This window comes from Macaca thibetana, chromosome 4 (assembly GCF_024542745.1).
Source record: "Macaca thibetana thibetana isolate TM-01 chromosome 4, ASM2454274v1, whole genome shotgun sequence".
NCBI lineage: Eukaryota > Metazoa > Chordata > Mammalia > Primates > Cercopithecidae > Macaca > Macaca thibetana.
The window spans coordinates 67,501,248-67,526,216 of NC_065581.1; the positions used below are offsets into that span (position 1 = coordinate 67,501,248).

A 24,969-nucleotide genomic window follows, 5' to 3' on the forward strand; every position below is an offset into this window, starting at 1 on the left:
AGCTTTCTCACAAAATGGGCCAGCTCACTTTGGAAAGTGTAAACTCTAATTTAAAGGGTAGTATGTAGCAATTCAGTCTTTCTCAGTGTGGCACTGAGAAAGTTTTGGCAAGACAATTCTTTCTCAAGTCAGACTGTTGCAAGAGCAGAATGTTTAACATCCTTGAAGCTCACCAACCTAATCTAAATGCCAGTAGCAGCTCCTAGTCATTGGGACAATAAAAAATCTGCTGATATTTTTCTAAGTGTATCTTGACTGTGTGTGTGTGTATGTGCGCGCGTGTGTGTGTATGTGTGTGCATGCCTAAACTTTTGTTTGATCTCTATGGTATTACTAAACAAATGCATGCTCGTATGTCCATTCCAGTTTAAATAATACATACAAAACATATATTAAAATGTTCAAAAATTTGAATTGCTAGAATTTAACTTTGAAAATATATGACCTTGTAAAGACATACACACAATCTAGTGTATAATTAAATAATTTTGATTGTGACCAAATACAAGATATATTTAACAACAGTATCTTAGAATGGACTTGAGAGGGAATAACATAAAGTTATAATTGTGACCTTTAAAGCCAGACTATCTGGGTTCAAATCCCAGGTCTGCCACTAACTAGCTGATGTACTACTTGGTAAATTACTTATCCTCTCTGTGCCTCAGTTTCTTTATTTGCACCATTGATAATTTCAATAGTACTTACTGTAGGGGAAAAGATAATTTTCCCTTCTCCTCTGAGGGATCCAGTCTGCTGAAATGAACTGACAATGGACAGATTAACAGGAGAAAAGGTATACAAATATATTAATGTGCATACAGTTGGAGCCATAAAAAATACAAGACTCAAAGAAAGGCCAGATGGTTGAAACTTAAATAGAACCCACTTTATAGGAAAGAATAAGATGGGGAAATGTAGGCAATTTTGAGAGGTAGTAAATTATTTTCAGAATTGAATGGGACCAAGAGCTAACAATAGCTTGTGGACAAGTTACAGAAAGGTGAGGGCTGAACCTGCACTGTGAACAAAAGTTGTTTTGTTTTGCAGATAAAGACTCCCAGGTAATCTCTCAGAGCTGCCCTCAGAATAATAGACTAAGGGTCTGTCTGAGCATGGTGACAACTTTTAGTTTATTCTCTTCTCCAGAGATTAGTTTTCCTGCTTATTCTGTTAGATTCCTAGGAAGGGGGTTTTAAGACAATTGCTTTCTTTGGAAGAAGATTTCTCAGTCTGCTAAAGAAACTTCCAGAGAGAGCTCCTCCCTGTGCTTGAGGAGGGGTTGGAGGAGAAACAAGAGAAGGTTAGAAAATTCTTGGATCTGAGGCAGCTTCTAAGGCCTTTCATTTCCTTTTAATTTAAAAGCACTCAGCATGCCAAAGCACCACACTTTGGGGTTATCACTCTCTGTGCCCCAAAATTACCTCATGGATTTTTTGTGAAGATTAAAGGGACTCTCATACAGAAAGCATTTAGAACAGTGTCCAACATAAAGCAAGAACTATATAAACATTCACTATTATTAGAAACCGGGTTAAATAAAACACATTTAGCTCTAATAGGCACATCTTTTTATTTATTTGTTTCTGTGGGGTTATACAATCTTAGAAAAGTAGACTTAATTGTTGAGTTGTCTCTTTTTCTGAATTTATATTATGGTCTTTTAAATATCCCTTATTAGAATTACAGCATCTGATGTTTCTAAAATAATCATGTTAATCTCCTTATACCAATGCAATCTGTACTAGAGAATACAAAAATATTGAAATCACAAAACCAGAGATATCAGCTGGCAACAGCTGTTGACATTGCTAGGGAATAACATTAAGTCATTGAAAGCTTGTGAAAAGAATTAATTGATGGGTTAACAATTTTTAACAAATAATATTTTGTATTATCTTCTGATTTTTAAAGATGTGGTACCCCATGAGTAGTAGTAGATACTCCAACAAAAATTAATTTTATAGTCTACCTGCTTTTATAATTCTGGTTATAATACTGCTCTTCAGCTCTTGTCTTGCCTTTAGATAACAGTTTCTGCCTCCACATTACATGTAGAATCAACTGCTATGCTTTTGAGAATCTTTATGTACATGAATTTTATTGAGAACCTTCATAACAGATACCCATCTTACTCAATATTGAATTCAGAGTCTGTTCCACTCGGCTTTTTATGCCTATGGTGGATGCTGTGTCCTTTCTCCCTAGCACTCAATAACCATTGATAGGAGCACCACTGTGACACAAGGAGAAAAATTGCATTTGAGAAAAGCATTACTGATGTGTTTCTCAGAGGCTATTACAATGCCATGGCCTTAACAACATTGTACTTTGTCACAGGAAGACGTGAGTTACATGGGCCTACTTTAATGGTCATAAAAGTAGAAGCTTGACAAATGCAGTACTTCTCAATTGCATTTTATCCTATGTGAGTTAAAGCACAGTTGTTACATATCCATCAAAGTGGTATAAAGCTGAACAAGAAAGAACTATCAGTTATCCCTTAAACTTGAATTTGAAAAGTAAAAACAACATTTATTAAGTGCCTACCATGTGCTAAATGTCTCTACAACATATGGTTCTCAGAACAACCCTTCAAGAAAACTATTACTTATTACACCTGTTTTATAGGAAAGCTTACCCAACTTACCCATGATTATACATAAAAGGCAGTTCCTCTTCTGACTCTCCTGAAATCCATATCTGTGAAGTCTTAGACACCTCTAGTAGAATTAGGCATCTGTGAAATGCTTTTGTCCTACCTGCTATATACTTCAATGATAATACTCAATATTCACATCAACTTGTATTTGGCTATATCATCCCTTCATCTCCTGCCTGCCCATAGTTGATTGAACCAGGGAGAGTTACCTGATTCAACCGCCAGTACATTGCTTCCGTAGAAATTATAACTGGGATTAAGTTGTTGGAATTAATCTTTAAATTTTTAAATGTATTATTCTATACCTACAAAATAATATATATAACATATATGATGGTTATAAATCATAGTTACAATGAGAACACCAATGTACCCAGAACTCAGTGTGAAAACAAAGACATCATCCTCCACTTGGAATCTCCCTGTGTGGTTCATCGTATACTGTCCTACACTCCAGAGTTAACCATTTTTCTAAATGTTGTACCCAATATTTCCTTCCGTTCTTAAAAATTATGTTTCACACTTACACATTTATAAGGAATATATAATTTAGTCTTACATGTTTGCAGATGTTCAATAATATTTGTTGAGTAAATGGATACTCAAGGTTTTTATCAGTAATTTGTTTTTTCATGTTTGTCTTTTCTCTGCATAGTTTTACACAAGCAAGAAGAGATAACCTCTTTTTAATAAATTTCTCTGCTCAGTGAATGGCATAACTTCCTAGCCAGTTACTTAAGGCAAATGCAAGCCAGCCTGGAGACTTTCCTTCTCCTCCGCTTTTGGCATATCTGCCAGTCTTGCTTCCAGCATGTGCCAACTCTGACCACTTCTCATCATCTCCACTGGCACAACCCTGTCCCGGCCATCCTGCTCTCTTTCCTGGAAAAGGTGTCATAGCCCCTTTTCTGCTCCCACTCTTGCTGCCTGTAATCTGTGTTTCATGTTGCTGCCAAAGTGGTTTGTGGGAATTTTTGTAAACATATTCACATCATGTCATTTTCCTGCTTAAAACACTTAAGTGGCTTCCCATTGCATGTAGAACAAAACCCATTTTCCTCATCATGGCCTGCAACTATTTATGTACCATGACCCCTGGCAAGCCTTGACTTAATCCCCTACTCCTTACCTATGTGCTCATGACACTCCTTTTGTCTTGGTGACCTCTGTGCTTCTTGTTCTCTCTGCCCCTACACATATTCCCAGATCATTGAATGGCCGGATCCTTTTTTTTAATGTGTGCAAATTCATGAGGTACGTAAGAATTTTTTTACACATATATAATACAAGTTAGGGTGTTTAGGTTGTCCATTTTCTGAGCGAAATACATTTTTTAAAGTATACTGATCCTACTGTGCTATCAAACATTGAATTTATTCCTTCTGTCTTACTGTATGCTTGTATCTTTTTGCCCACTTCTTTTCATTCTCCCTCTCCCCCTCACTCACCCTTTCCAGTCTTTGTTATCTATTTCTACACTTTCTACGTCCATGTATTCAATTTTTTTTTTGCTCCCACATGTAAGAACATGGAATATTTGTCTTTTTGTGCCTGGCTTACTTCACTTAACATAATGACATTCAGTTCCATCCATGTTGCTGTAAACGACAGGACTTTGTTTTCTTATTGCTGAATAGTACTCTGTTCTGTATATATAGCACCTTTTCTTTATCCATTCATCTGTCCATGGACACAGAATGATTCCATATCTTTGCTAGGATCCTTCTGAAACAGCAAATGTCACCACCACACAAGGGCCATTTCTGACACCCCACCTGAGGTAGCCTCTCTCCTCTTTCACTTTTATCACATTCAGCCTGTTGACCTGTTTATTGTCAGCCACTCTCCTCTTATTACATGAGTTCCTTGAGGATAGGGACCTTTACCTAGTTGAATAAAAAAATTATTGACACTTGTTTTTAAAAAGTGATAAGGAAGACATTTTATTCCAGACTATTGCAACAGGGGAATTGCAATAAGGGAGACAGATCAGGTTCAACTCTAACTACAACAAGGACAAGTCGGGATTTATGGTCAATGAGTAGAGGGAAGGAGGTCACTGGATAGAAAATTACTAAGAGGAGACATCAAGGGTAGGGTGATTCTTACCAAACTGATCTAAGAATATTCTTGCTGAAGACAGGCCAAACTTAGACATCAAGGTAGGGGATGAAGAACTCGATCCCCTCAAAATTAAGGAATGGAGAACAGATTTTAAGTGTGAAAGATTCTCTCTAAACATACTTAGCAAGATTCTTGCTATAATTGAGTTGGACAGACCAAAGACAAGATGGGAGCCACAGTCTAGGTCTAGTTGAGAAGAGGGCTCGGAGAACCCTGACTAAAGTTTCGTGATGGAGAGAATCTTCATTAATTTCTTGTTCTTTTCTGTATCTCTAAAGTAGTACTGATCAATAGAAATATAATGAGAGCTACAAATTCAAGATGAATGCAAATATATTATTTTTTTCTAGTAGTCAAATTAAGAAAAGTAAAAAGGGACAGGAGAAAATACTTTTAATAATACATTTTATTTAATTCAATATATCCAACTATTATCATTTAAGCATATAATAATTTAAAATTATTAATGAGATATTTTACATTTTTTTCTTTTACCAAATATTGTAAATCTAATAGTGTTTTATACTCACAGTACAACTCAGTTCAGAGTAGTCACATTTCAAGAGTTCGAAAACTACATGTGGCTTGTGGCTACCAGTAGTACAGGTTTAAAGGCCAGAAGCAACTTCACACAAGGCATATAATAAATGTTTATTGAATAAGTAAATGAAAGAACCAGTGCATTAATAATAAATCTATTCACAGAAATGGCAAATTTCTTCTCTCAAGTGTTTACAATGTTCTGTTTCCAAGTTCTACTCTGGAAACATGTATAAACAGAGTATGTGTTGCTTGATTTGGGAAGAAATGGATATTGTAAATAATAAGACAATACTGTATCACATCTCGAATATCATTTAATTTTTCACTCATCCTTTTTCTATAAATATTCCAAGGTAATGATGGAAAAATATCATAACTATGAGTTTTATACATGAAGGCATTTATGCAACTGGAAGGTTTTTTGGCCAATTAGATTTTGTTTTCATCCATTAAAAATGTTTTTGTTGAAGTATAATACCACAATTTTCACACACTGTCTGCAACAGGAATTATTTTAAGTATCCAATTTTCTTTTGTTTCTTTTACTTCATCACTGGTATCTATGTTGAGTACAGGTGATGGCATTTGGCATTATTTATTCACTACAAAATGTCAGGGCAGTAATAGCTGGGTCTTTCAGCTGGGAACAGTAAGACACTTACACTTACTGTGCATTGTGTGGCTTCAGAATACTTCTTTTTTCTATTATTGTTTTTCCTTCATCCAGTGTGTTAAACTAAGGGAAAAAGAAGATTTTTTTTCTATTTACCATGTAGTCAGGATGTGTCTATCTAACTTTCTATGTGCATTGTGAATTCATGCAGCTGTAAAGCTGATCTCCTCCGGTACAATCTATTGTGGTAGTCTCAAAAGCTGTCATTGCTTGGTCAGATCAACTAAATGCCCATTAAAACATCCAGCAGTCCAGAGGACTTATGAAAATATTTATCTGATATTCTATCTATGTCATACATAGTTTCATTTGACATCTTTATAAATCCAGGTATAAAAGATGGGAATTAGAGAACTAGAACATACTTTAAAACAGGCAAGAGATTACATTTTAGCTCCAGTTGTATGACAGCAAAAGAATACATCTTTCATTCCTTTTCCCCTCACAATTAGATTTCTTGATAGAGACATAAAAATGTTTTTGATTTTACTCTTGAATTTTTTTGGCAAGCTTAACAAAGGCCAAATCAATGCTAAATCAGAGGTATTTACAACATCCACAAATTTAATCCAAAGTGGATACTTAAAAGCTCATATAGATCTAAATGATATTCTCCCAGATGGTGAATTAATGTAATTTTAGCAGGAAGCAAAGTTGCACAAATATGCAGTATTGAGGACTCGCGCTGATTTAATGTATCTGTGCCCACCACGGCACAGATGTTGCTTATCATTTTAGTGCCAGTTGTCTCTGTTTCTCTCTATACTACAAAAGGAAGAATGGGATTTGGAAGTTCAGTAAATTATGATTTATTTTGTTACCAATGACTTGTTAGAAATTAAAGCTTTCTGTGAACTGTGTATTGGTTATATTCTTTCTACAGGGTTTGAAAGGTGACTTGGGTCCTCGTGGTCTACCTGGCCCAAAAGGAGAAAAGGTATTGTGTTTACCCAGCCAAGCCCAACCTTTCTTTAAGAAAACTCTGCCAACCTATACAGTGACTTCTCATTGATACTGTTTATCTCCTAAAAGCATTTTAAAATTAACCAAAGGCTGTTACATTAATAGCATCTGAATAAGAATAGCCTTTTTGTTCATTTGATTAGTTTGAAAAGACTAAATGAACAATTGCTAGTTGACATTAACTTGTATTTATAAGATTTCCCTTTTCTCACCCTTGCTTAACAACATTAGGTATTCAGTCATCAAATTAACAAGTGTGACCTGTATTGGAAAACTTTGCCAATAACACTGAGCTGCTGCCATAATGGTGAGGCAAGTGGCTTTTGGAAATAAGCTAATTTTGTATCTCAGTCTTAATCTAACTATTCCATTTTCTGCCACTTTTTCTCATAAAATAAGTTATTTCATAATGACATGTTGGCAACGATCTTGAAAAGGAAATTAAGAAATAGTAAAAAGCAAGGATTGTTTTGAATAAAGTAGTTGGGTGATCCCAATTTGATGAAAATTGTATGTATATGTGTTTTGTAATGTATTTTGTTCTCCATTTTTAGCACATTTAGAAATCCTTGTCTATCTTCAATATTTATCTCTGTGTTAAAGGTGATCCTGCAAATGAGTCCCCAGTGACTGATTTAAGCCACATCAGTGTTCCTTAGCAACTGTTGGCTATTTTAATTCAATTGTTCCAAAAACAATGAATACATAATGCTAAGTTTTAACTTTTGAGTTGGCTATATTAAGAAAAGAGAAAGTCCTAAAGATACTCAGTGTGAGACTGACTACAGCACCCTGGTACCCCATGCTATATAGTACATGGCCTCCATAATGTGCACCTAAATAAGAACCATAGAAAGGATGTTTGGTCTTTAATGTTTGAGAGTTCTTATGAAATAAATAAAGTTCCTGGGAAAGTAAAGCATGAAGGTGACATAGAAATTGGAAAATAGTGAACTTTTAGATGAACCATTTTTTAAAGATGTTGAATAGTTTGTTGATATATCCACCTGGAAATTTGTATTCACATAGATCAGCAAAGCAATTTTAGTGTTCAAAAATACATAAATATAGGCAAATCCTCTTACAGTTGATGGCAAATGCAATGCCAATTCAGCAGAGCTTTAGAAGAGGCCATGGGACTGCTTCTTGCAGCTGGGAGGCATGAAATGGGGAGATCCACTTATTATTTCTGCTGATCCTCATACTAACTTTGTCAGACAAATTATCTATCGCCGTGACACTTCCCAGCTGCTCCATTGGCAAGTAAACATACTTGAAAATATATTATTTCTAATTTTGGATTAGTAGACAAAAGAATAGAAAATTAGATTATTTTAGCTTTCAAAACAAGTCCTGCTGTTGCAAAAAGCATGGAGTATGTAAGGTGATTTTTATATCATGAAAGCGAAAAGGGATATGATGTATTTTCTTTATGCAGAGACTTTTATCAGGATGAAATTCTATTTTTCTATTCTTCAAGATTTATCTCTATATATTGCTTCTATCCACCTAGAAATGTATAAATAATGTGCAAAAAGGGACTAGTGGTAATTGTAACTTTTCTTTAATCTATTTTAGGGAGATACCGGACCCCCAGGACCACCAGCCTTACCCGTAAGTATTCTTGAAATCAAAATTCAAAATTGAAATCCATTATTCTGTTTATTATTCATATTACATCACGACTAAACCAGAATTTAAATCACAGAGTTAAGAATTGAAGGTGACTTCGAGTACATGTAGCCAAACCTCCACATTTTAAAGATTGGGCATCTGCCCACATCAGTGAAATACCTGACCCAAGGTCATACAGGTAGTTACAATAAAAGTCTGGAATCAGTACCTACCCTGAGCAATTTCCTCTATCTTCCATATGGCTCATAATTGTGTCTCCTAAATATTTGATTATGCACTCTTAACATCAGGTTTAACGTAAATGGAATCAGATACAGTCCTACTTGCCTTAAAAGCTGCAAAAGGACAAAACAAACTCTAATCACCCAGTGAGTAAAAACAGCTACCTATGGAACTGATAGTTACATTCTCCCAACACCATCCAAAACCATTGTTATTTTCCTCTATGATTTGCTTCTAAAATTTGCAGATGATAAAATTGCAATATTTTAGTGACGAATTTATGAGAAAAGTTTATAGTGTGCACATAATGAGATTGTTCTCAATCAAATGGTACGTCATATATTAAGCACTTAATAATAAATATATGATTCTCATATTCAGATACAATTTACTATTACAGACTTTTTTCATAGGTGATTAAAGATTCTTATTTAACTTATGAAAGACTCTAAGCCTAATGGAAAAGAAGACAGTTTTTTTTTTTTTTAAAGATCTTCTATAGCCTGAGGTCTTTTGAATTTTATGTTGATATTACCTAGTGAGATAAATTAAGCATTTAAGTCAGTAGTATTCAAAGACCTATTCTGATTATAGAAGGTCAGATTTTAAAAAGTATTCTAGTAATCTGGACGGAGCCCTTCCCATTGGCAGAACATAGGAATCTCAAAAACTGTGTGATTTTAATAATATTTATATTTATCTTTGTACTTAAAAATCCCATTATGAAAAATATATTAATAGTGTCTTACACAAATAATCGTTACAACTCCCACATAAATGTTTTTTGATATGTAGAAAACCTAAGGAACTAAATAGGTAACTTACTTGGGGATAACTCGTTCGATTTGCAGTGGAATTTTATGCTTTAAGCTTTTATTTTAAGCATGAAAAGAAAGACTATTTGAGAGGAGGTTGTAAGTGCATTTTATTCAGTTTTTTTATACTTTGTAGAATTTTATTTTATTTTTTTAAGACGGAGTCTCGCTCTGTCACCCAGGCTGGAGTACAGTGGCATGATCTCGGCTCACTGCAACCTCCACCTCCCAGGTTCAAGCGATTCTTCTGCCTCAGCCTCCTGAGTAGCTGGGACTACAGGTGCCCGCCACCACATCCGGCTAATTTTTGTATTTTTAGTAGAGACAGGGTTTCACCATATTGGTCAGGCTGGTCTGGAACTCCTGACCTCAGGTGATCCACCCGCCTCGGCCTCCCAAAGTGCTGGGATTAGAAAGTGCTGGCCTGAGCCACTGTGCCCAGCCTTACACTTTGTAGAATTAAAAAAAAAAAAAAAAAAAAAAAAAAATTATTTGGCAGTGATTTAGTTAAACCTGCTCTTTTCCTTAGGACACATGCCTGTTTCTCTTCAACTAAGTTATATGCAGTCATTTAGTTAAACCTGCTCATTTTATGTAAGACACATGCCTGTTTTTCTTCAACTAAGTTATATACTCAACTACTCAGTTATCTGATTTCCTTGTCATTTTCAACTCAGGTTGAAAGACCGATATGCAATCTACATATATTATTTCACCTGAAATACAATTTTTGCTTCTCAATCAGAAAATGGTATTGAATTACATATATTTGGTGGATGTTTAATAGCAGCCAGCTTCTTTCTGCCAAGGAACACCTTGAAGATACCTCTCTGCACCATTCAGCTGTCAAGCACTTAGAGATTACAGGCTAATTTCATACTTGTCTAAAAATATGACAAGGAAAAAACACTATGAAATGAAATGTTTTATTTCATAAAGTAAAATATTCATATTATTGGGGTATTACTATTTTGTATGCTTGACATTACTTTCTTTACTAATATAAATTATCAACTCTTCCCTACAAAATAGGGATAAACTAAAATGAATACCAACTTACAATACATGAAATATTTAACTGATCTTATAATACAGGTTGGTACATTATTAGTTGAAATAATTTATAATAGTCTTTGAGGAAGCCCAAATGACTAACTGCATTATATTTGGATTAAATGAGGCAGTGATATATTGGAGTCAATAAAGAGAGTTCATCCATAATTGTTCTCAAAACTAGCTCCACATTAAAATCTACTGAAGAATTTTAAAAAGTACCAATATTGGGGCTCCACCCCCAGAAATTCCAATTCAATCAACCTGATGTGGGACAAGTATATTTTAAAAGCTCCCTGAGTGGATCTAAATATGCAGCAGGAGTTGAGAACCGTTATTTATGGGAACTAGAATGGAAAAAGCTTTCTTCCTACTCAAAGAAATTATATTAGATTGTTGAAGAAGTCCAACTTTCATTTGAAATCCAACTTAATACATAGCAATAAAGAACTGTCTCCTTCCATTAGGGAGGCATACTAGTAAAATGAAGTTAAGATTGAACTCTGCTTCATTAAATGGAGAGAATTAGGGCTAGGAAGATACCTTTAATTACAACCTTCATCTAAATGTCCACGTACTCCTGTGGGCTTGGGTGCCTTTAATGCTTCTTAAAATTTCGTGTGCGTAGGAACACTCAGGGTCTTGTTCAGATGCATATTTTTATTCCTAAGTCTGATGTGAGATCTGAGCTTCTACATTTCTAGCAAGCCCCAAGGGAGTCAGATGCTACTGGTTGTTGCACTACACTGGTCACAAGGGCTTAGCACCCTCTTCCCAGCTAGCTGCCTTTTCCCATAGATCAGTGGTTCTCTATCGCATCCTGGCTAACATGCCATCTCTACTAGAAATACAAAAGTTAGCTGGGCATGGTGGTGTGCACCTGTAGTCTCAGCTACTCGGGAGGCTGAGTCAGGGGAATTGCTGGAACCTGGGAGGCGGAGGTTGCGGTGAGCCGAGATCGCGCCACTGCACTCCAGTCTGGCGACAGAGCGAGAGAGACTCCGTCTAAGAAAAAAAAAAAGAAGATGAATGGTTCTCTGTCTTGACTGCACATTGGAATTACCCAAGGTGCTTTAAAAATTCTGATTCCCAGACTGCACCACATACCAATAAAGCCAGAATCTCTGGGGAGGGACTCAGGCAACAGTTGTTTGAGATTTTTCCCAAGCAGTTCTAATGTGCAGCCACGCTTGAGAACTAAGGCTCTGAAAGCATGTCTAATACTCTTCTTTACAGCTTTCTCTTACAGATCTTAGCAAAATTTTGGAATTACTCATTACACTAGTATTTGTATCAAAAACACCCAGCCTGATTACTTTCAGGAGCTTCCAGGGGAGGCCAGCCTTCCTAGTCATACCTATGATTTGCTTCCTGATTACTTCATTATAGAGGATAGGTGAACGTCCATCTCCACATTTACAAGCTACTAGCAAGTCCAACAGTAATCCTTTTTGAGAAGGACAACCAGTATTGACAACTCAGGACACAGAATTCCAGAAATTCTCAAAGCACACACAGCTGAACTGCCCAGAATAACTAACGGGGAAGAGCTGAACACTTTTCCCCCTTCTGAGCCATACATTCTTTATTTGCTTTACTTTTATTCATATTTTGTTTAATAAGAAATTAAGAGAAATAGTAATTGAGCACACTGTACTACTAAGTTTACTGATGCAGGGGCAATCCTTTATGATGTTTTGGGGGAATTATTTTTTTTTTTTCTCTTTGGAGACAGGGTTTCACTCTGTTGCCCAGGCGGAAGTGCAGTAGCCCCATCACAGCTCACTGTAGCCTTGACTTCATGGGCTTAAGTGGTCCACCCACTTCAGCCTCCCAAGTAGCAGGGACTACAGATGGTAGGCACCATGCCTAGCTAATTTTTTTTTAAAAAAACAGGGACAAAGTCTTGCTGTGTTGCCCAGGCTGGTCTTAAACTCCTGAGCTCAAGTGATCTACCTCCCTTGGCCTCCTAAAGTGCTGGAATTACAGGCAGGAACCACTGAGTCCAGCTGGGATTATGTTTATTGCTGTTATTTTTGTGTCCCTGTGTATTCTTGTGCTTTTGGTACTTAAAATTTTTTTTAATCACATAGAACCTGTTCATCAAAAAAGTCTGATACATAAAACCATCTATTGGCCGGGCGCGGTGGCTCAAGCCTGTAATCCCAGCACTTTGGGAGGCCGAGGCGGGCGGATCACAAGGTCAGGAGATCGAGACCACAGTGAAACACCGTCTCTACTAAAAATACAAAAATTAGCCGGGCGCGGTGGCGGGCGCCTGTAGTCCCAGCTACTCAGGAGGCTGAGGCAGGAGAATGGCGGGAACCCGGGAGGCGGAGCTTGCAGTGAGCCGAGATCGCGCCACTGCACTCCAGCCTGGGCAAGAGCGTGAGACTCCGTCTCAAAAAAAAAAAAAAAAAAAAAAAAAAAAAAACCATCTATTTCATTAAATGTTACTTTTGTTGCTTATTTATGCTTTCTCTTATAACTGGTTGAGTCTATATATAATTGGGTCTCAGTGGAAGAGAGAGCATAAAGAAGTGAGGGAGACCAAGTTTAAAAAGGAGTATGAAAAGATAAAACTGAGGAAATGGTGTGAAACACGGACTGGAGTCCTAGAAACAGTTTGATTTGTTAGGTTCAGCTGCAATAGTTTTACCCTTTGTTTCACCTCTCCCTTCCTACCTCCTGAAAGTATTCTTACTGCCAGTGACCAGTGCTTCCTCACTCTCTAATGTGTAAGAAACCGATTAATAAGAAAGCCAACCAAAATGGTGCTGCAGTTTGCAAATGCCAGATGCAATGTACCCCTTTATTATTTGAGGAAATGGGACCCCATTCAAAACTCCATGGTTGAATCCCTTTGATAACATTTGAATCCTTCTATAGATTCATGTTCACAGGTCACATGGAAAATACTCCAATGTGACTGCCTTGGGGGAAAAAAATAAGAAGAAAAGAGAAATCTGAGACCTGTAAAAATATCATGGAGGTTAAAGTGATATTTATGGCATTAATTGTCACTGACACCCTTTAACCTTTAAATACTCTGTCAATCTACTTGACTTGAAAAAAATAGAATTATTCTTTTTGTTATGACATTAATAAACTTACAAATCTTGTTTTATAGACTTTCCAGATTATTCTAACAACAAAAGATCAAGAAATAAATTCAAGAACAAATTTGTGAATCTAGAGTGTCTAGAAAGTATTTTGTAAAACAGTGGCCAAGAAGCTTCCCTTAATACTTTTTTTAAACAAAATTTCATCTAGAGATATGGAAAAAAGAAAGGAAACACTTTCAGCCCAGAAGGTGGGAATGTGGTTGAATTACACACAAAAAAAAAGAAAGACTAAAAATCCATGCTTGCCACCATAAACCCACCTTCATGTATGTCTTGCTAGGAATATTTTCAGCAAATACAACTAGTTGAAAATAAAAAATTAATGAAATATCCATTTAATGAAATATCTGATTTCTTTTCAGCCACTTTTTGGAAGATACCAAATTCACTAATTAGTTTGGTACTAACAACTATTTTGTTAACAAAATAAGCCATTATAGCAGCTTATAATAATTTTAAAGTTCTAAAGAAATAAATATGGGATTCTTCTACTTGATTTAAATTAATTAACTGATTATTCCTCCCTTATCCTTTTTGTATTTCAAACTGATAACCATTTTAAAAATAATACATCTTGTTAGATTCTAAGTAATAATAATATCAATAATGAATGGTAGACATTTATTCAGTGTTATGTATTATTTAAACCAAACCTTAAACAACCCTGTGAGGTATAAAATGATTATTACCACATTGTACATAAGGGCACTGAGGACGAGAATATCTAACTTGTCCAGGGTTCACAGATGTTACATAACACAGCTAATATTCAAATGCCCATTTATCTGATTCTTAAAACCTAAGCTATTAACTTCTGCAAGCATTATTTAAATCTTGTTTAAAAAGTAATTAAAAAACAAAAAAAACAGAAGTGTTCTAAACTATTACAAAAATTAAAAATTTTAAATCAGGTCAGGCATGGTGGCTCATACCTCTAATCACAGCACTTTGGGAGGCCAAGACAGGCATACCACTTGAGGTCAGGATTTTGAGACCAGCCTAGTCAACATGGTGAAACCTCGTCTCTACTAAAAATACGGAAAAAAAAAAAAATTAGCCAGATTTGGTGATGGATGCCTATAATCCCAGCTACTCAGGAGGCTGAAGTTGGAGATTGCTTAAACCCGGGAGGAGGTTGCAGTGAGCTGAGATTGCACTGCTGCACTCCAGCCTAGGAGACAGAGCAAGACTGTGTCTCAAATAAAATAAGATAAAATAAAATAAAATAAAATAAAATAATTCTATCTTGAAGCCAAAATTCAGTTAAATTCAAGTGCCTAGCAGAGATAGGGCAGAAGTGTAAATGTGTGATGCAGCCTAGTGTAAGATGATACAATGTGCTTGGGATTAGGGACCAGGATAGCTATGTTTATCTCAAAGTATCAAATTCAAATTAAAAACTACTTAGAGATTGATTAATGCAGAATATAAGCATACTTTGGAGATATTACAGGTTCAGTTCAGTACCATTGCAGTAAAGCAAGTCACCCATTTTTTTTGCTTTTCTAATGTATATAAAAGTTATATTTATACTATACCATATCCTATAAAATCTGCAATTTATATTGTGCAAAAACAATTTTATACATTTTAATTAAAAAATACTTTATTGCTAAAATATGCTAATGATCATCTGAGGCTTCAGCGAGTTATAATCTTTTTGCTGGTGGAGGGTCTTGCCTCCCTACTGATGGCTGCTATCTGATCAGGGTGGTAGTTGCTGAAGGTTGGGGTGGCTGTGGTAGTTTCCTAAAATAAGACGAAAATGAAGTTTGCCACATTAATTGACTTTTCCTTTCATGAAAGATTTCTCTGTAGCATGTGATGCTGTTTAGTAGCGTTTTACCCATAGAACTTCTTTTGAAATTGGAGTCAGTCCTCTCAAATGCTGCTGTTACTTTATCAACTAAATATATATAATATTTCAAATCTTCCTTGTCATTTCAACAATGTTCACAGCATTTTCACCAGGAGTAGATTTCATCTCAGAAAAGCATTTTCTTTGTTCATCCATAAGAAGCACCTCTTCATTTATTCAAGCTTACCATGTGATTTCAGTAATTCAGCCACATCTTCAGGCTTCACTTCTAATTCTTGTTCTGTTGCTATTTCTACCACATCTGCAGTTACTTCCTCCACTTACATCTTAAACCCCTCAGAGTCGTCCGTGGAGTTTGGAATCGACCTCTTCCAAATTCCTATTAATGTTGAGATTTTGACATCCTCCATGAATCACAAATGCCTTTAATGGCATGTAGAATGTCGGTTTTCAATTTATTTTGCCCAGATTCATCAGAGGAAGCACTATCTATGGCAGCTATAGCCTTACAAAATGTATTTCTTAAATAACAAGTCTTGAAAGTCAAAATTACTCCTTCACCCATGGGCTGAAGTATGGATGTTGTGTTAGCAGGCATGAAAACGACATTCATCTCCTTGTACATCTCCATCAGAGCTCTTGGGTTACCAGAGGCATTGTCAAAGAGCAGGAATACTTTGAAAGAAATATTTTTTTCTAAGCAGTGGTATCAACAGTGGGCTTCTTCAGTAAACCATGCTATAAGCAGATATGCTGTCATCCAGGCTTTGTCATTCCATTTATAGAGCACAGGGAGGGTAAATGTAGCATAACTCTTTTTCAGAATGAGTGTTGGCTTTAACTTAAAGTCACAAACTGCATTATCCCCTAACTAGAGAGTTAGTCTTTCCTGTGAAGCTTTGAAGTCAGGCATTGACTTTTCCTCTCTACCTATGAAAGTCTCAGATGGCATCTTTAACTGCTTTGTCGACATTGAAAACCCATTGCGTGGTGTGGCTACCTTCATTGAAGATCTTGGATAACTTGCTACAGCTTTTACATCAGCACTTAATGCTTCACTTTGTACTTTTGTATACTGGAGATGGCTTATTTCCTTAAACATCATGAACCAACTTCTGCTAGCTTCAAACTTTTCTTCTGCAGCTTCCTCACCTCTCTCAGCCTTCACAGAATTAAGAGGCAAGGGCTTGCTCTGGATTAGGCTTTGATTTAAGGGAATGTTGTGGTTTAAGGGAATGTTGTGGCTGTTTGGGTCTTTTATCCAGATTTTTAAGTCTTTCTTCATATCAGCAATATGGCTGTTTTGCTTTCTTATCATTTGTGTATTCACTATAGTAGCACATTTAATTTCCTTCAAGAAGTTTTTCTTTGCATTCACAACTTGGCTGTTTGGCTGGAGGTACCTAGCTTTTGGTGTATCTCAGCTTTCAGTATGCTTTCCTCACTAAGTTTAATCGTTTTTAGCTTTTAATTGAAAATGAGAGATGTGCAACTGTTCCTTTCATTCGAACACTTTGAGGCCATTGTATAGTTATTAATTGACCTAATTTCAACATTGTTGTTCTTTAGGAAATAGAGATGCCCAAGTAGAGGGAGAGGATAGAGAAATGGCTAGTCAGTGGAGCAGTCAGAACATACATTCTCTCTCTCTTCCATTTCTGAAATGCCAATGGTAGATATGTTAGATTTTTTTTTTTTTTTTTTTTGAGCCAGAGTCTCGCTCTGTCGCCCGGGCTGGAGTGCAGTGGCCGGATCTCAGCTCACTGCAAGCTCCGCCTCCCAGGTTTACGCCATTCTCCTGCCCCAGCCTCCCGAGTAGCTGGGACTACAGGCGCCCGCCACCTCGCCCGGCTAGTTTTTTTTTTTGTATTTTTTAGTAGAGACGGGGTTTCACGGTGTTAGCCAGGATGGTCTCGATCTCCTGACCTCGTGATCTGCCCGTCTCGGCCTCCCAAAGTGCTGGGATTACAGGCTTGAGCCACAGATATGTTAGATTTTCAACAATGTCCCACTTGTCCAAAAACTCTGTTCATTTTTTTCCCATCTAATTCCATCTTCTTGGGAATGGATCATTTCCAATAAGCCCTTGTCAAGCCTACTCTTGCTTTGTTCATTTCCATTCTGCTGTTAAGACTATCATGTGAATTTTTTAGTACAGATATATATTTTTAAGCTAGTGAAGTGTGTTTTATATTAAATAGTGTCTATTTCTCTGCTGATATTTCCTATCTTTTCATTCATTATGAGCATGTTTTCCTTCCTGACCTTGGGAATAGTTTTAATAGCTACTTTAAAATCTTTCCGGGCACGGTGGCTCATGCCTGTAATCCCAGCACTTTAGGAGGCTGAGGTGGGTGGATCACCTGAGGTTGGGAGTTTGAGACCAGCCTGACCAACATGGAGAAATGCTGTCTCAACTAAAAATACAAAAATTAGCCAGGCATGGCATGCCTGTAACCCTAGCTACTTAGGAGGTTGAGGCAGGAGAATCACTTGAAACTGGGAGGTGGAAGTTGCGGTGAGCCAAAATCGCACCACTGCACTCCAGCCTGGGCAACAAGAGCGAGACTCTGTCTCAAAACAAAACAAAACAAAATATATATATATATTTATATATATATATATATATCTTTCTCCAATCATTCTATCATCTTAGTAGTATCAAGTTGTTCTTTGTTGATTGTCTTTTCTCCTTAGAATGGATTATGTTTTGGTGCTTACTTGTATGGCAAGTAATTTTTTATTGTATTTTGGATACTAAATTCCATTTTTTCTGAAGAGCTTTAATACATTTTTAAGGCAGGCAGTTAAATTGGCTAGACTCACATAGCAAACTCTGTTTCTCTTACAGCTGGCAACAGCTGAAATCCCAGTTTTGTTATTTTAAGCTAAGCTGAACTACTTGCAGTTTGCACTGTGTATGTTTGGTTAGGAGTCAGCCAGAGATTTGGGGAGAGCTTATATGCAGAATTTGGGACTTCCTTCCTTATTTCAGGATTTGACAAACCAACCCCACTTTACTTTACAGGAACTGCATTTGACCTAAACTCTGTCGTCAGATTTTTCAATCCAGCAAGTCTATAGGCTTTCTATTTAGCCAACCCATGACCCAGACTTGAGCCTGTCCTCAGACTAAACATCTTAAAAACAGAAAACTGACTCCATGCTGTTTAATTTTTCTAAATGTTGACTCCCCTCCAGTATCTGCCTGTTTTTGTTGAGCTTCCAGTGTCTTCACATAGTTGTTCTATATGTAGTTCAGTATTTATAGTTGTTATCTGTGAGCATGTTGATTTAATATAACTACTGGGCCATCATGGAAGCCCCCCCTTTTTTTATATGATGCTGAATAACTTATAATTTACTTAGATATCTTGTTCCTATAAACATAAGTGAGTTAGCCTTCACATTTCTTTACTTATTCTATTGACCTTGCCTTCAAAATATCTAGAATCTGACCAATTCTCACACCTCTGCTATTACCACTTGGTCCTAGTTACCATTATAAATCTCTTGATTATTTCAGTAGTCAATTAATGGTCTCCCTCCTTCTCCCCTTGCTCTTCTTGCATGATTTACACAAGAAGCCAGAATGTTCCTTGTCATTCTTCTTTTCGGAATCTCCAGTGTTTCCCCACATAATTAAATAAAACCCAAATTCCATACAATGGCCTACAAAGTCTTACAGGATTCAACTCCCATTGCATTTCTGACTTCATCTCATTTTCTTCTCTTTCTTTCTGATGTTACTCCACAACAAAGTAATTTTTCCAGAAAATTGTCCAATATTCTATTTTTTTTTTTTTTTTAAGCAGAGTGCTGGCCAATTAGAATAAATGGATTGTTCTGATTCAGTGCTCTGGTGCTGCTTGTATTTTCAGGCTTGCAGTGAAGAGTGAATGACTATTAAGTTTTAATTCCTGTGATTTGTCTAGTAAGTATGATACAAATTTAAATTAAAATAAGTCTTTAATCTATAGTTGTAGATTTTACCATGTCTTGCCTTATTCATTTTTTCATTTCTCAGCATCTTGTTAAACTCATATATGGTAAAATTTAGCATTCTTATCAATAAAAATGTGAAATAACTTGCTATAAATTTGAGACTTATGCTTTCAGTAGCACAAATGAAGCTAAATACAGTCAAATAGTGCAGTGATTCAGCTGAAATTCTCTAAGCAACTGGCTTATTAACAACAAAGAAAAATTCCCTTATAAATATGCTTTTCATATATATGTACTAACTTTTTGAAATTCTACATTTTAAAAATATCACCAAATCACATTTTTTCAAAAGGTGTTTGGGTTCTACCACATCTGGAATGGCCATATTGCTAATAACATTGTCATGTATTCAGTTGCAGTAATGATGGATTAGAAAAGGCACTTTTGAATAATCTGTTTGAAGAATGAAAATTCCTTTCTAAATTATTTAAATATATTAACAAAACTCTATTCAGAATCAGAATTTTTTAAAGATACTATATTCTGATTGTGAGAAAACATAATACTTAATGTCAAGATGACACTTAACCAGTGAGTTACTGGTAAACTTAAATTATCTCTTTTGTTGATATTTATGATTTACAAGGCAGACATATGTGAGCTAAAACCAATGCTGAATAAGAAAAATGTATTTATCATAAGTATACAAATTTATTTGATCAAATATAATATATCCAAGATCATAATGAAAATCTGATAAATGATTCTGAAATCATGAAGATGTTGACATAAAAATCCTCTATTAAAGGTACATATTTCATGGTTTAATCATGTTATTTGAATAATGGCATTTTATATTAGCTTTTCCTCTCATGTTGAAATATTAGTTGTAAATCATTACATTCAAATACTCAATCACACTAAACACAAATTCTTTGGTTATATGGCATCTGTTGTTAAAACCTTAATTTTATATAAGTGTAGTGTATCTTTATATATAACTTCATAAAATTGTATATGTTCTATAGCCTTCCTATTACATACTATTGCCAGATTCTCCTCAATTAAATAATGTAATGCTTTTTTTACAGTAAAGTTTTACTGAAATACATTACTAAGTCTTCAGAAGCAAGACAGGGACTATGAGTGAAATGAGACAGTTGGCTAACATCTCCGTCTCCTTTTCTCTTCCGGCCTTTGCATGTCATGTCAGAGGATAGACAGGTGAAGGAAGGTAGAACAGTGCTATTTCATGTAATATATCCACTAATTTTAGTTCCTAGGAAAATGGCTGTGTTGCTCTGGCCCTATCTCTTTGGGGAGTTATTAAATACTCATCCAGATGGCACCAAATGTTTATGCAGAAGCCAAAGGTTAAGTCTGTCAACAGCAGAAGTGCCTTAGACATGCTTACTAAATGATACTTAAATACCAGCTCCTTGGGGCCCAGATAAATCCAGCTTAAGTGAGAAATTAGGCACAGAGAGGGTGCATAGCTTTTACTCTAAAAAAACTACCTTAAATACCATAAGCAACGGAGAGAAAATCTCAGCTGGTCATTTATAAATCAAATGACATTCAATTAGCAGATGGCCCTGATGCACAAGAGATCATATAGTATTCACATGGGGGAATCGTTGAAATAATTCTTTTTCTAAGTTGGTGTGTACAGGAAACAAAAATAATTGCTCAGTAAGTTACATGGTCCCTTTCCTCCCTTCCTCTTTTACCCACTCACTTAGTTGAATGCTTACTGTGTGCCAGATACTGTGTTAAGCACTGCAGACACAGAAACAAACAATAGTCACTGTCGTTGCATTCAGAAAACCTACGTGGTTTAAGAAAAAGCAACCAATTGGTTTAAGTTGATCATTTTAAAAATGATCATTTGTGAATTGTGTATAAAAAGTTTACAAGTATTTATACCACTGTAGTTACGTTCGTATCATACACAGACATCTAATTATTTCAGAGAAAATTATTTTTTACCACAATTCTTGTGTTGTAATTTAAAGTTATTAACTTTAAATACATTTGAATCACAGGCTCAACTACTAAATAATGCTTTCTTATTACAATTCCTAAGCAACTATAACAATCTCTTTTTAGGTGAATAAAATAGGAAGGTTCTTGTTATATGCCCACAGAGCGTAATTCCTCTTTCCATTCTGACTAGAATAAATATATGTTCTATAGCCTATATGTATTATAAATATTTATATGTACATATAAATGTATGTATTATAGCATAGTAATTAACGGGCTATTCAATTTAAGATTATTTTAAATTCCTCACATATCAAAATATGAGTTATTTAGACACTTTATGAGTTGCCTAAATTTGAATCAACACTATTAGTTTTCTAAAGTTGCATAATTTATATTTAATTCATTGTTAGTTTTCTGAAACTAGTGATCCAACTCAGTATTGGGATTTCTGAGGTACTAATCTGCCAGTGGAAAGAAGGCAGTTGAAATATTTTTTAAAAAATCAGTCCTTTTTTTTTTTAATTTGTGGGCAAAAGACATGTAAGGGAATTAGTTGATTAAAAGATAAGTTATTTTTCTATATTACAAAGCTACTTTTATCTACTCTGTGAAGAAATACTGGCGAGTTGATGCTTAAAACCGTGGAAATATTTATGTTTTAGCCTCAGGGAAGATTTATGTTTTGGAAGAACTTACAGTCGGTTCGTTCGACATGGAGGTGATTTATATCTCTTTCATTGGATGAATAATTTGAGAATAGCTCCTTCTGCCCTTCTGTTTATAGTTTGCTTCTGTTTCAAAAGGCATTTTAAATTGTTTTCATCAAAAGTCCAAATTATGCATTTTAAACCTCAATCAGTAAAACTTTCTTTCCTAAAAGTGCTATGCATTGAAAATTTGTGACTTCTACAAAAGAATTATTTTATTTCGTGTTGAAATACTCAGCAATCTGGAAAAATAAATTAAAATGTATTTTAACTGCCATTAGAAAATTATAAAATGGGTAAGCCTTTTGAAAAATTATATGCAGCAAAGCATGTATTTATTTCAGCCATAAATCTACATTAAAATTAGTTTAATTCAATTATATTCTAAGCATTTAAAAATCTTTTGGTAATGCCTTATATTGGTATATTAAATGGAACTAAACAATGATTGGTCTCTAAAAAGGATTAGAATTATATTAATTCCAATTAACTGCTTTTAACAAACCAAAAACCCATGCAGCTTAGCTCGGGAATTACACAGATCAAGGAACCAGGCTACCTGAGTTTGAACCTGACCATGTTTCTTGACCTTTCTGTGTCATCTATAAAATGGGATACTAATATTTTCTATTGCATACTGTTGTAGTGATGATTAAGTGAGTTAATATATGTAAAGATTTTAGAACAATGCCTGGCTTCTAGTAAATACTATTTAACTCTTAGCTATTGTTGTTATTGTTAGTTAATATGCTAAATGTGAATGGCAAAAATATCAATAGCAATGAACCTAAAGTACTTTATGAAATAATTGCTGACAAATGTTTAAAGAGCACTTTTATAAAATTGCGGGGTTTTTATGGGTAGAATTCCTTCATCTTAAGAAAACTATTAACTATAAACTGAATTCTAAGTGTTCCCTTTACAACCAGTATAACCTTCATGAGGATAGGAACCATGTCTATCTTATTTACAACTGTCTCCCCAGAGACTAAAAGTACTTGATGTAGTATAGGTACTCAATAAATATATCTTCTTCATAGGTAGAGGAAACAAATATTTTTCACTGACAAACATATTATTAAAGTAAAATGTCATCCAATCCTACAGTGAAAATACCTACAGAAAACTGTAACATAACGTACTTGGATATCATAGTGAGGAGGTGATTCCCTCTTTCTAGCTACCAAACCTAATTAATTTAGGACAGGTGGTCACCTTCTCCCATATTAAAAATTTTCAGCAATAACAGTCTTGATGTCACTTACTACCCCTGATTATTTTTGATCAATTTGAAAGTCATGCTTTTTATGGGAAACAGGAATTATCTCCTTAATTAAAGACTCCTATTATCTGTTCATTATTCTGCAGACATGAACAAAAGCTTTATATAGCTTAATCCATTACTAAAGTCATCTTTTGCAAAATAGAGAAACACTGAATGTAAGGCCAGGAAACCAGATTCTACCCTTAAATATGCAACTATTTTGATTTATTTACTTATTTTACCTTGGGCATATCACTTAGTAATATGTAAGGGTCAGACAGAATGTTGTTAAGGTCTTTTTCAACTCTAAAATTCTGTTATTTTCTCTTTTACCTTTCCTAAGGAATTCTATTTCCTTTAGTTGTATACCATCTAATATCTATCTCCTTAATAATATTGTTCTTTTCCTTAAATCCCCTCTATTTTATCACATTATTTTAAAAGGATAGAGAATAAATATAAGGAATAGTTAAGTCAGACACATGCCCAATGTAGAGAAAGGATTAGACTTACCAGTGTCAAGAACTGTAAAAGATATGAGATTTTACCCAACTTGAATAATAACAACTTAGCCTGCCACAGTTTCATCAATCCTGGCAGAAGACATGAAACTTCTGAGTCAGAGAAAAAGGCATTATTACTCATGGCAGCAAACAGCATGAGCCTTATGTTTGTTTTGGTTGCCCTTGCCCCCAAGTACCAGAAACAACCCAGGTAGATGCTACATATTCAGTGGGTTTGCATCACAGCGGAGTAGGGAAGCCAAATTTTTAAAAAACGGACTGCAGGCAAACTTGCCCTTTGCCAAAAGGGAGATATTGTCTTTAACATTCTAAACAGTAAGCAAATCTACCCTTGCTTTGCAGCATAAAAATCCTTTAAAAGATAGACCAGAACAAAAGGGTGATTAGTACCTCCCTCATAAGACATGCAGAAGCACAAAAGACTCGGAAAGACCCATTGTCTCTCAACAATATCCGTTCTTCATTTCTATACTGTCTTGGTGTCTGGCAAATTTTTTGTGAGTATATCACTCCATTAACAGCTCTGATTAATATTATCAATAGAGACTGTGACCAAAACTATTCAATTTGTCTCATGCAGCATTTAATTAAAGGCTACTGTTAATAGAACGACAGGCAAGTAGATGAGGCCAACCTGCACTATTGATCTCAACCCTGTCCCCCAGGATCCCAAACTCAAACAGCTAAATAGATCCCATAAATCATCCAAGTCTGTCTTAGAAAGCCAGATGATTTGCTCCCTACATTTCTGAATTGGCCTTTCTGTTTGACTTGAGGCATTAATCCAGGTACATCAGCAAGGACAAGGACATTTTTTTTATAAAACTACAACAGACTCAGTGTGTCTCCTACTTTGGCCCAAGCGGGCAACCATAAGGATACTGAGCTAACAGTGTACTAAACCAA

At 35.4% G+C, this 24,969-nt stretch overlaps 1 protein-coding gene across 4 annotated transcripts in view; it reads left to right on the forward strand.

The window, feature by feature from the left end:
* The window catches only part of COL19A1 (collagen type XIX alpha 1 chain), a 336,630-nt gene that overhangs the window by 148,114 nt on the left and 163,547 nt on the right, over positions 1–24,969 (forward strand). For all 4 annotated transcript variants that reach the window (XM_050789707.1, XM_050789711.1, XM_050789708.1 and 1 more), the window contains 2 exons: positions 6,886–6,939; positions 8,544–8,579. In XM_050789707.1, coding sequence (XP_050645664.1) covers positions 6,886–6,939; positions 8,544–8,579 — 90 coding nt within the window. The remainder of the gene's footprint in view (positions 1–6,885; positions 6,940–8,543; positions 8,580–24,969) is intronic.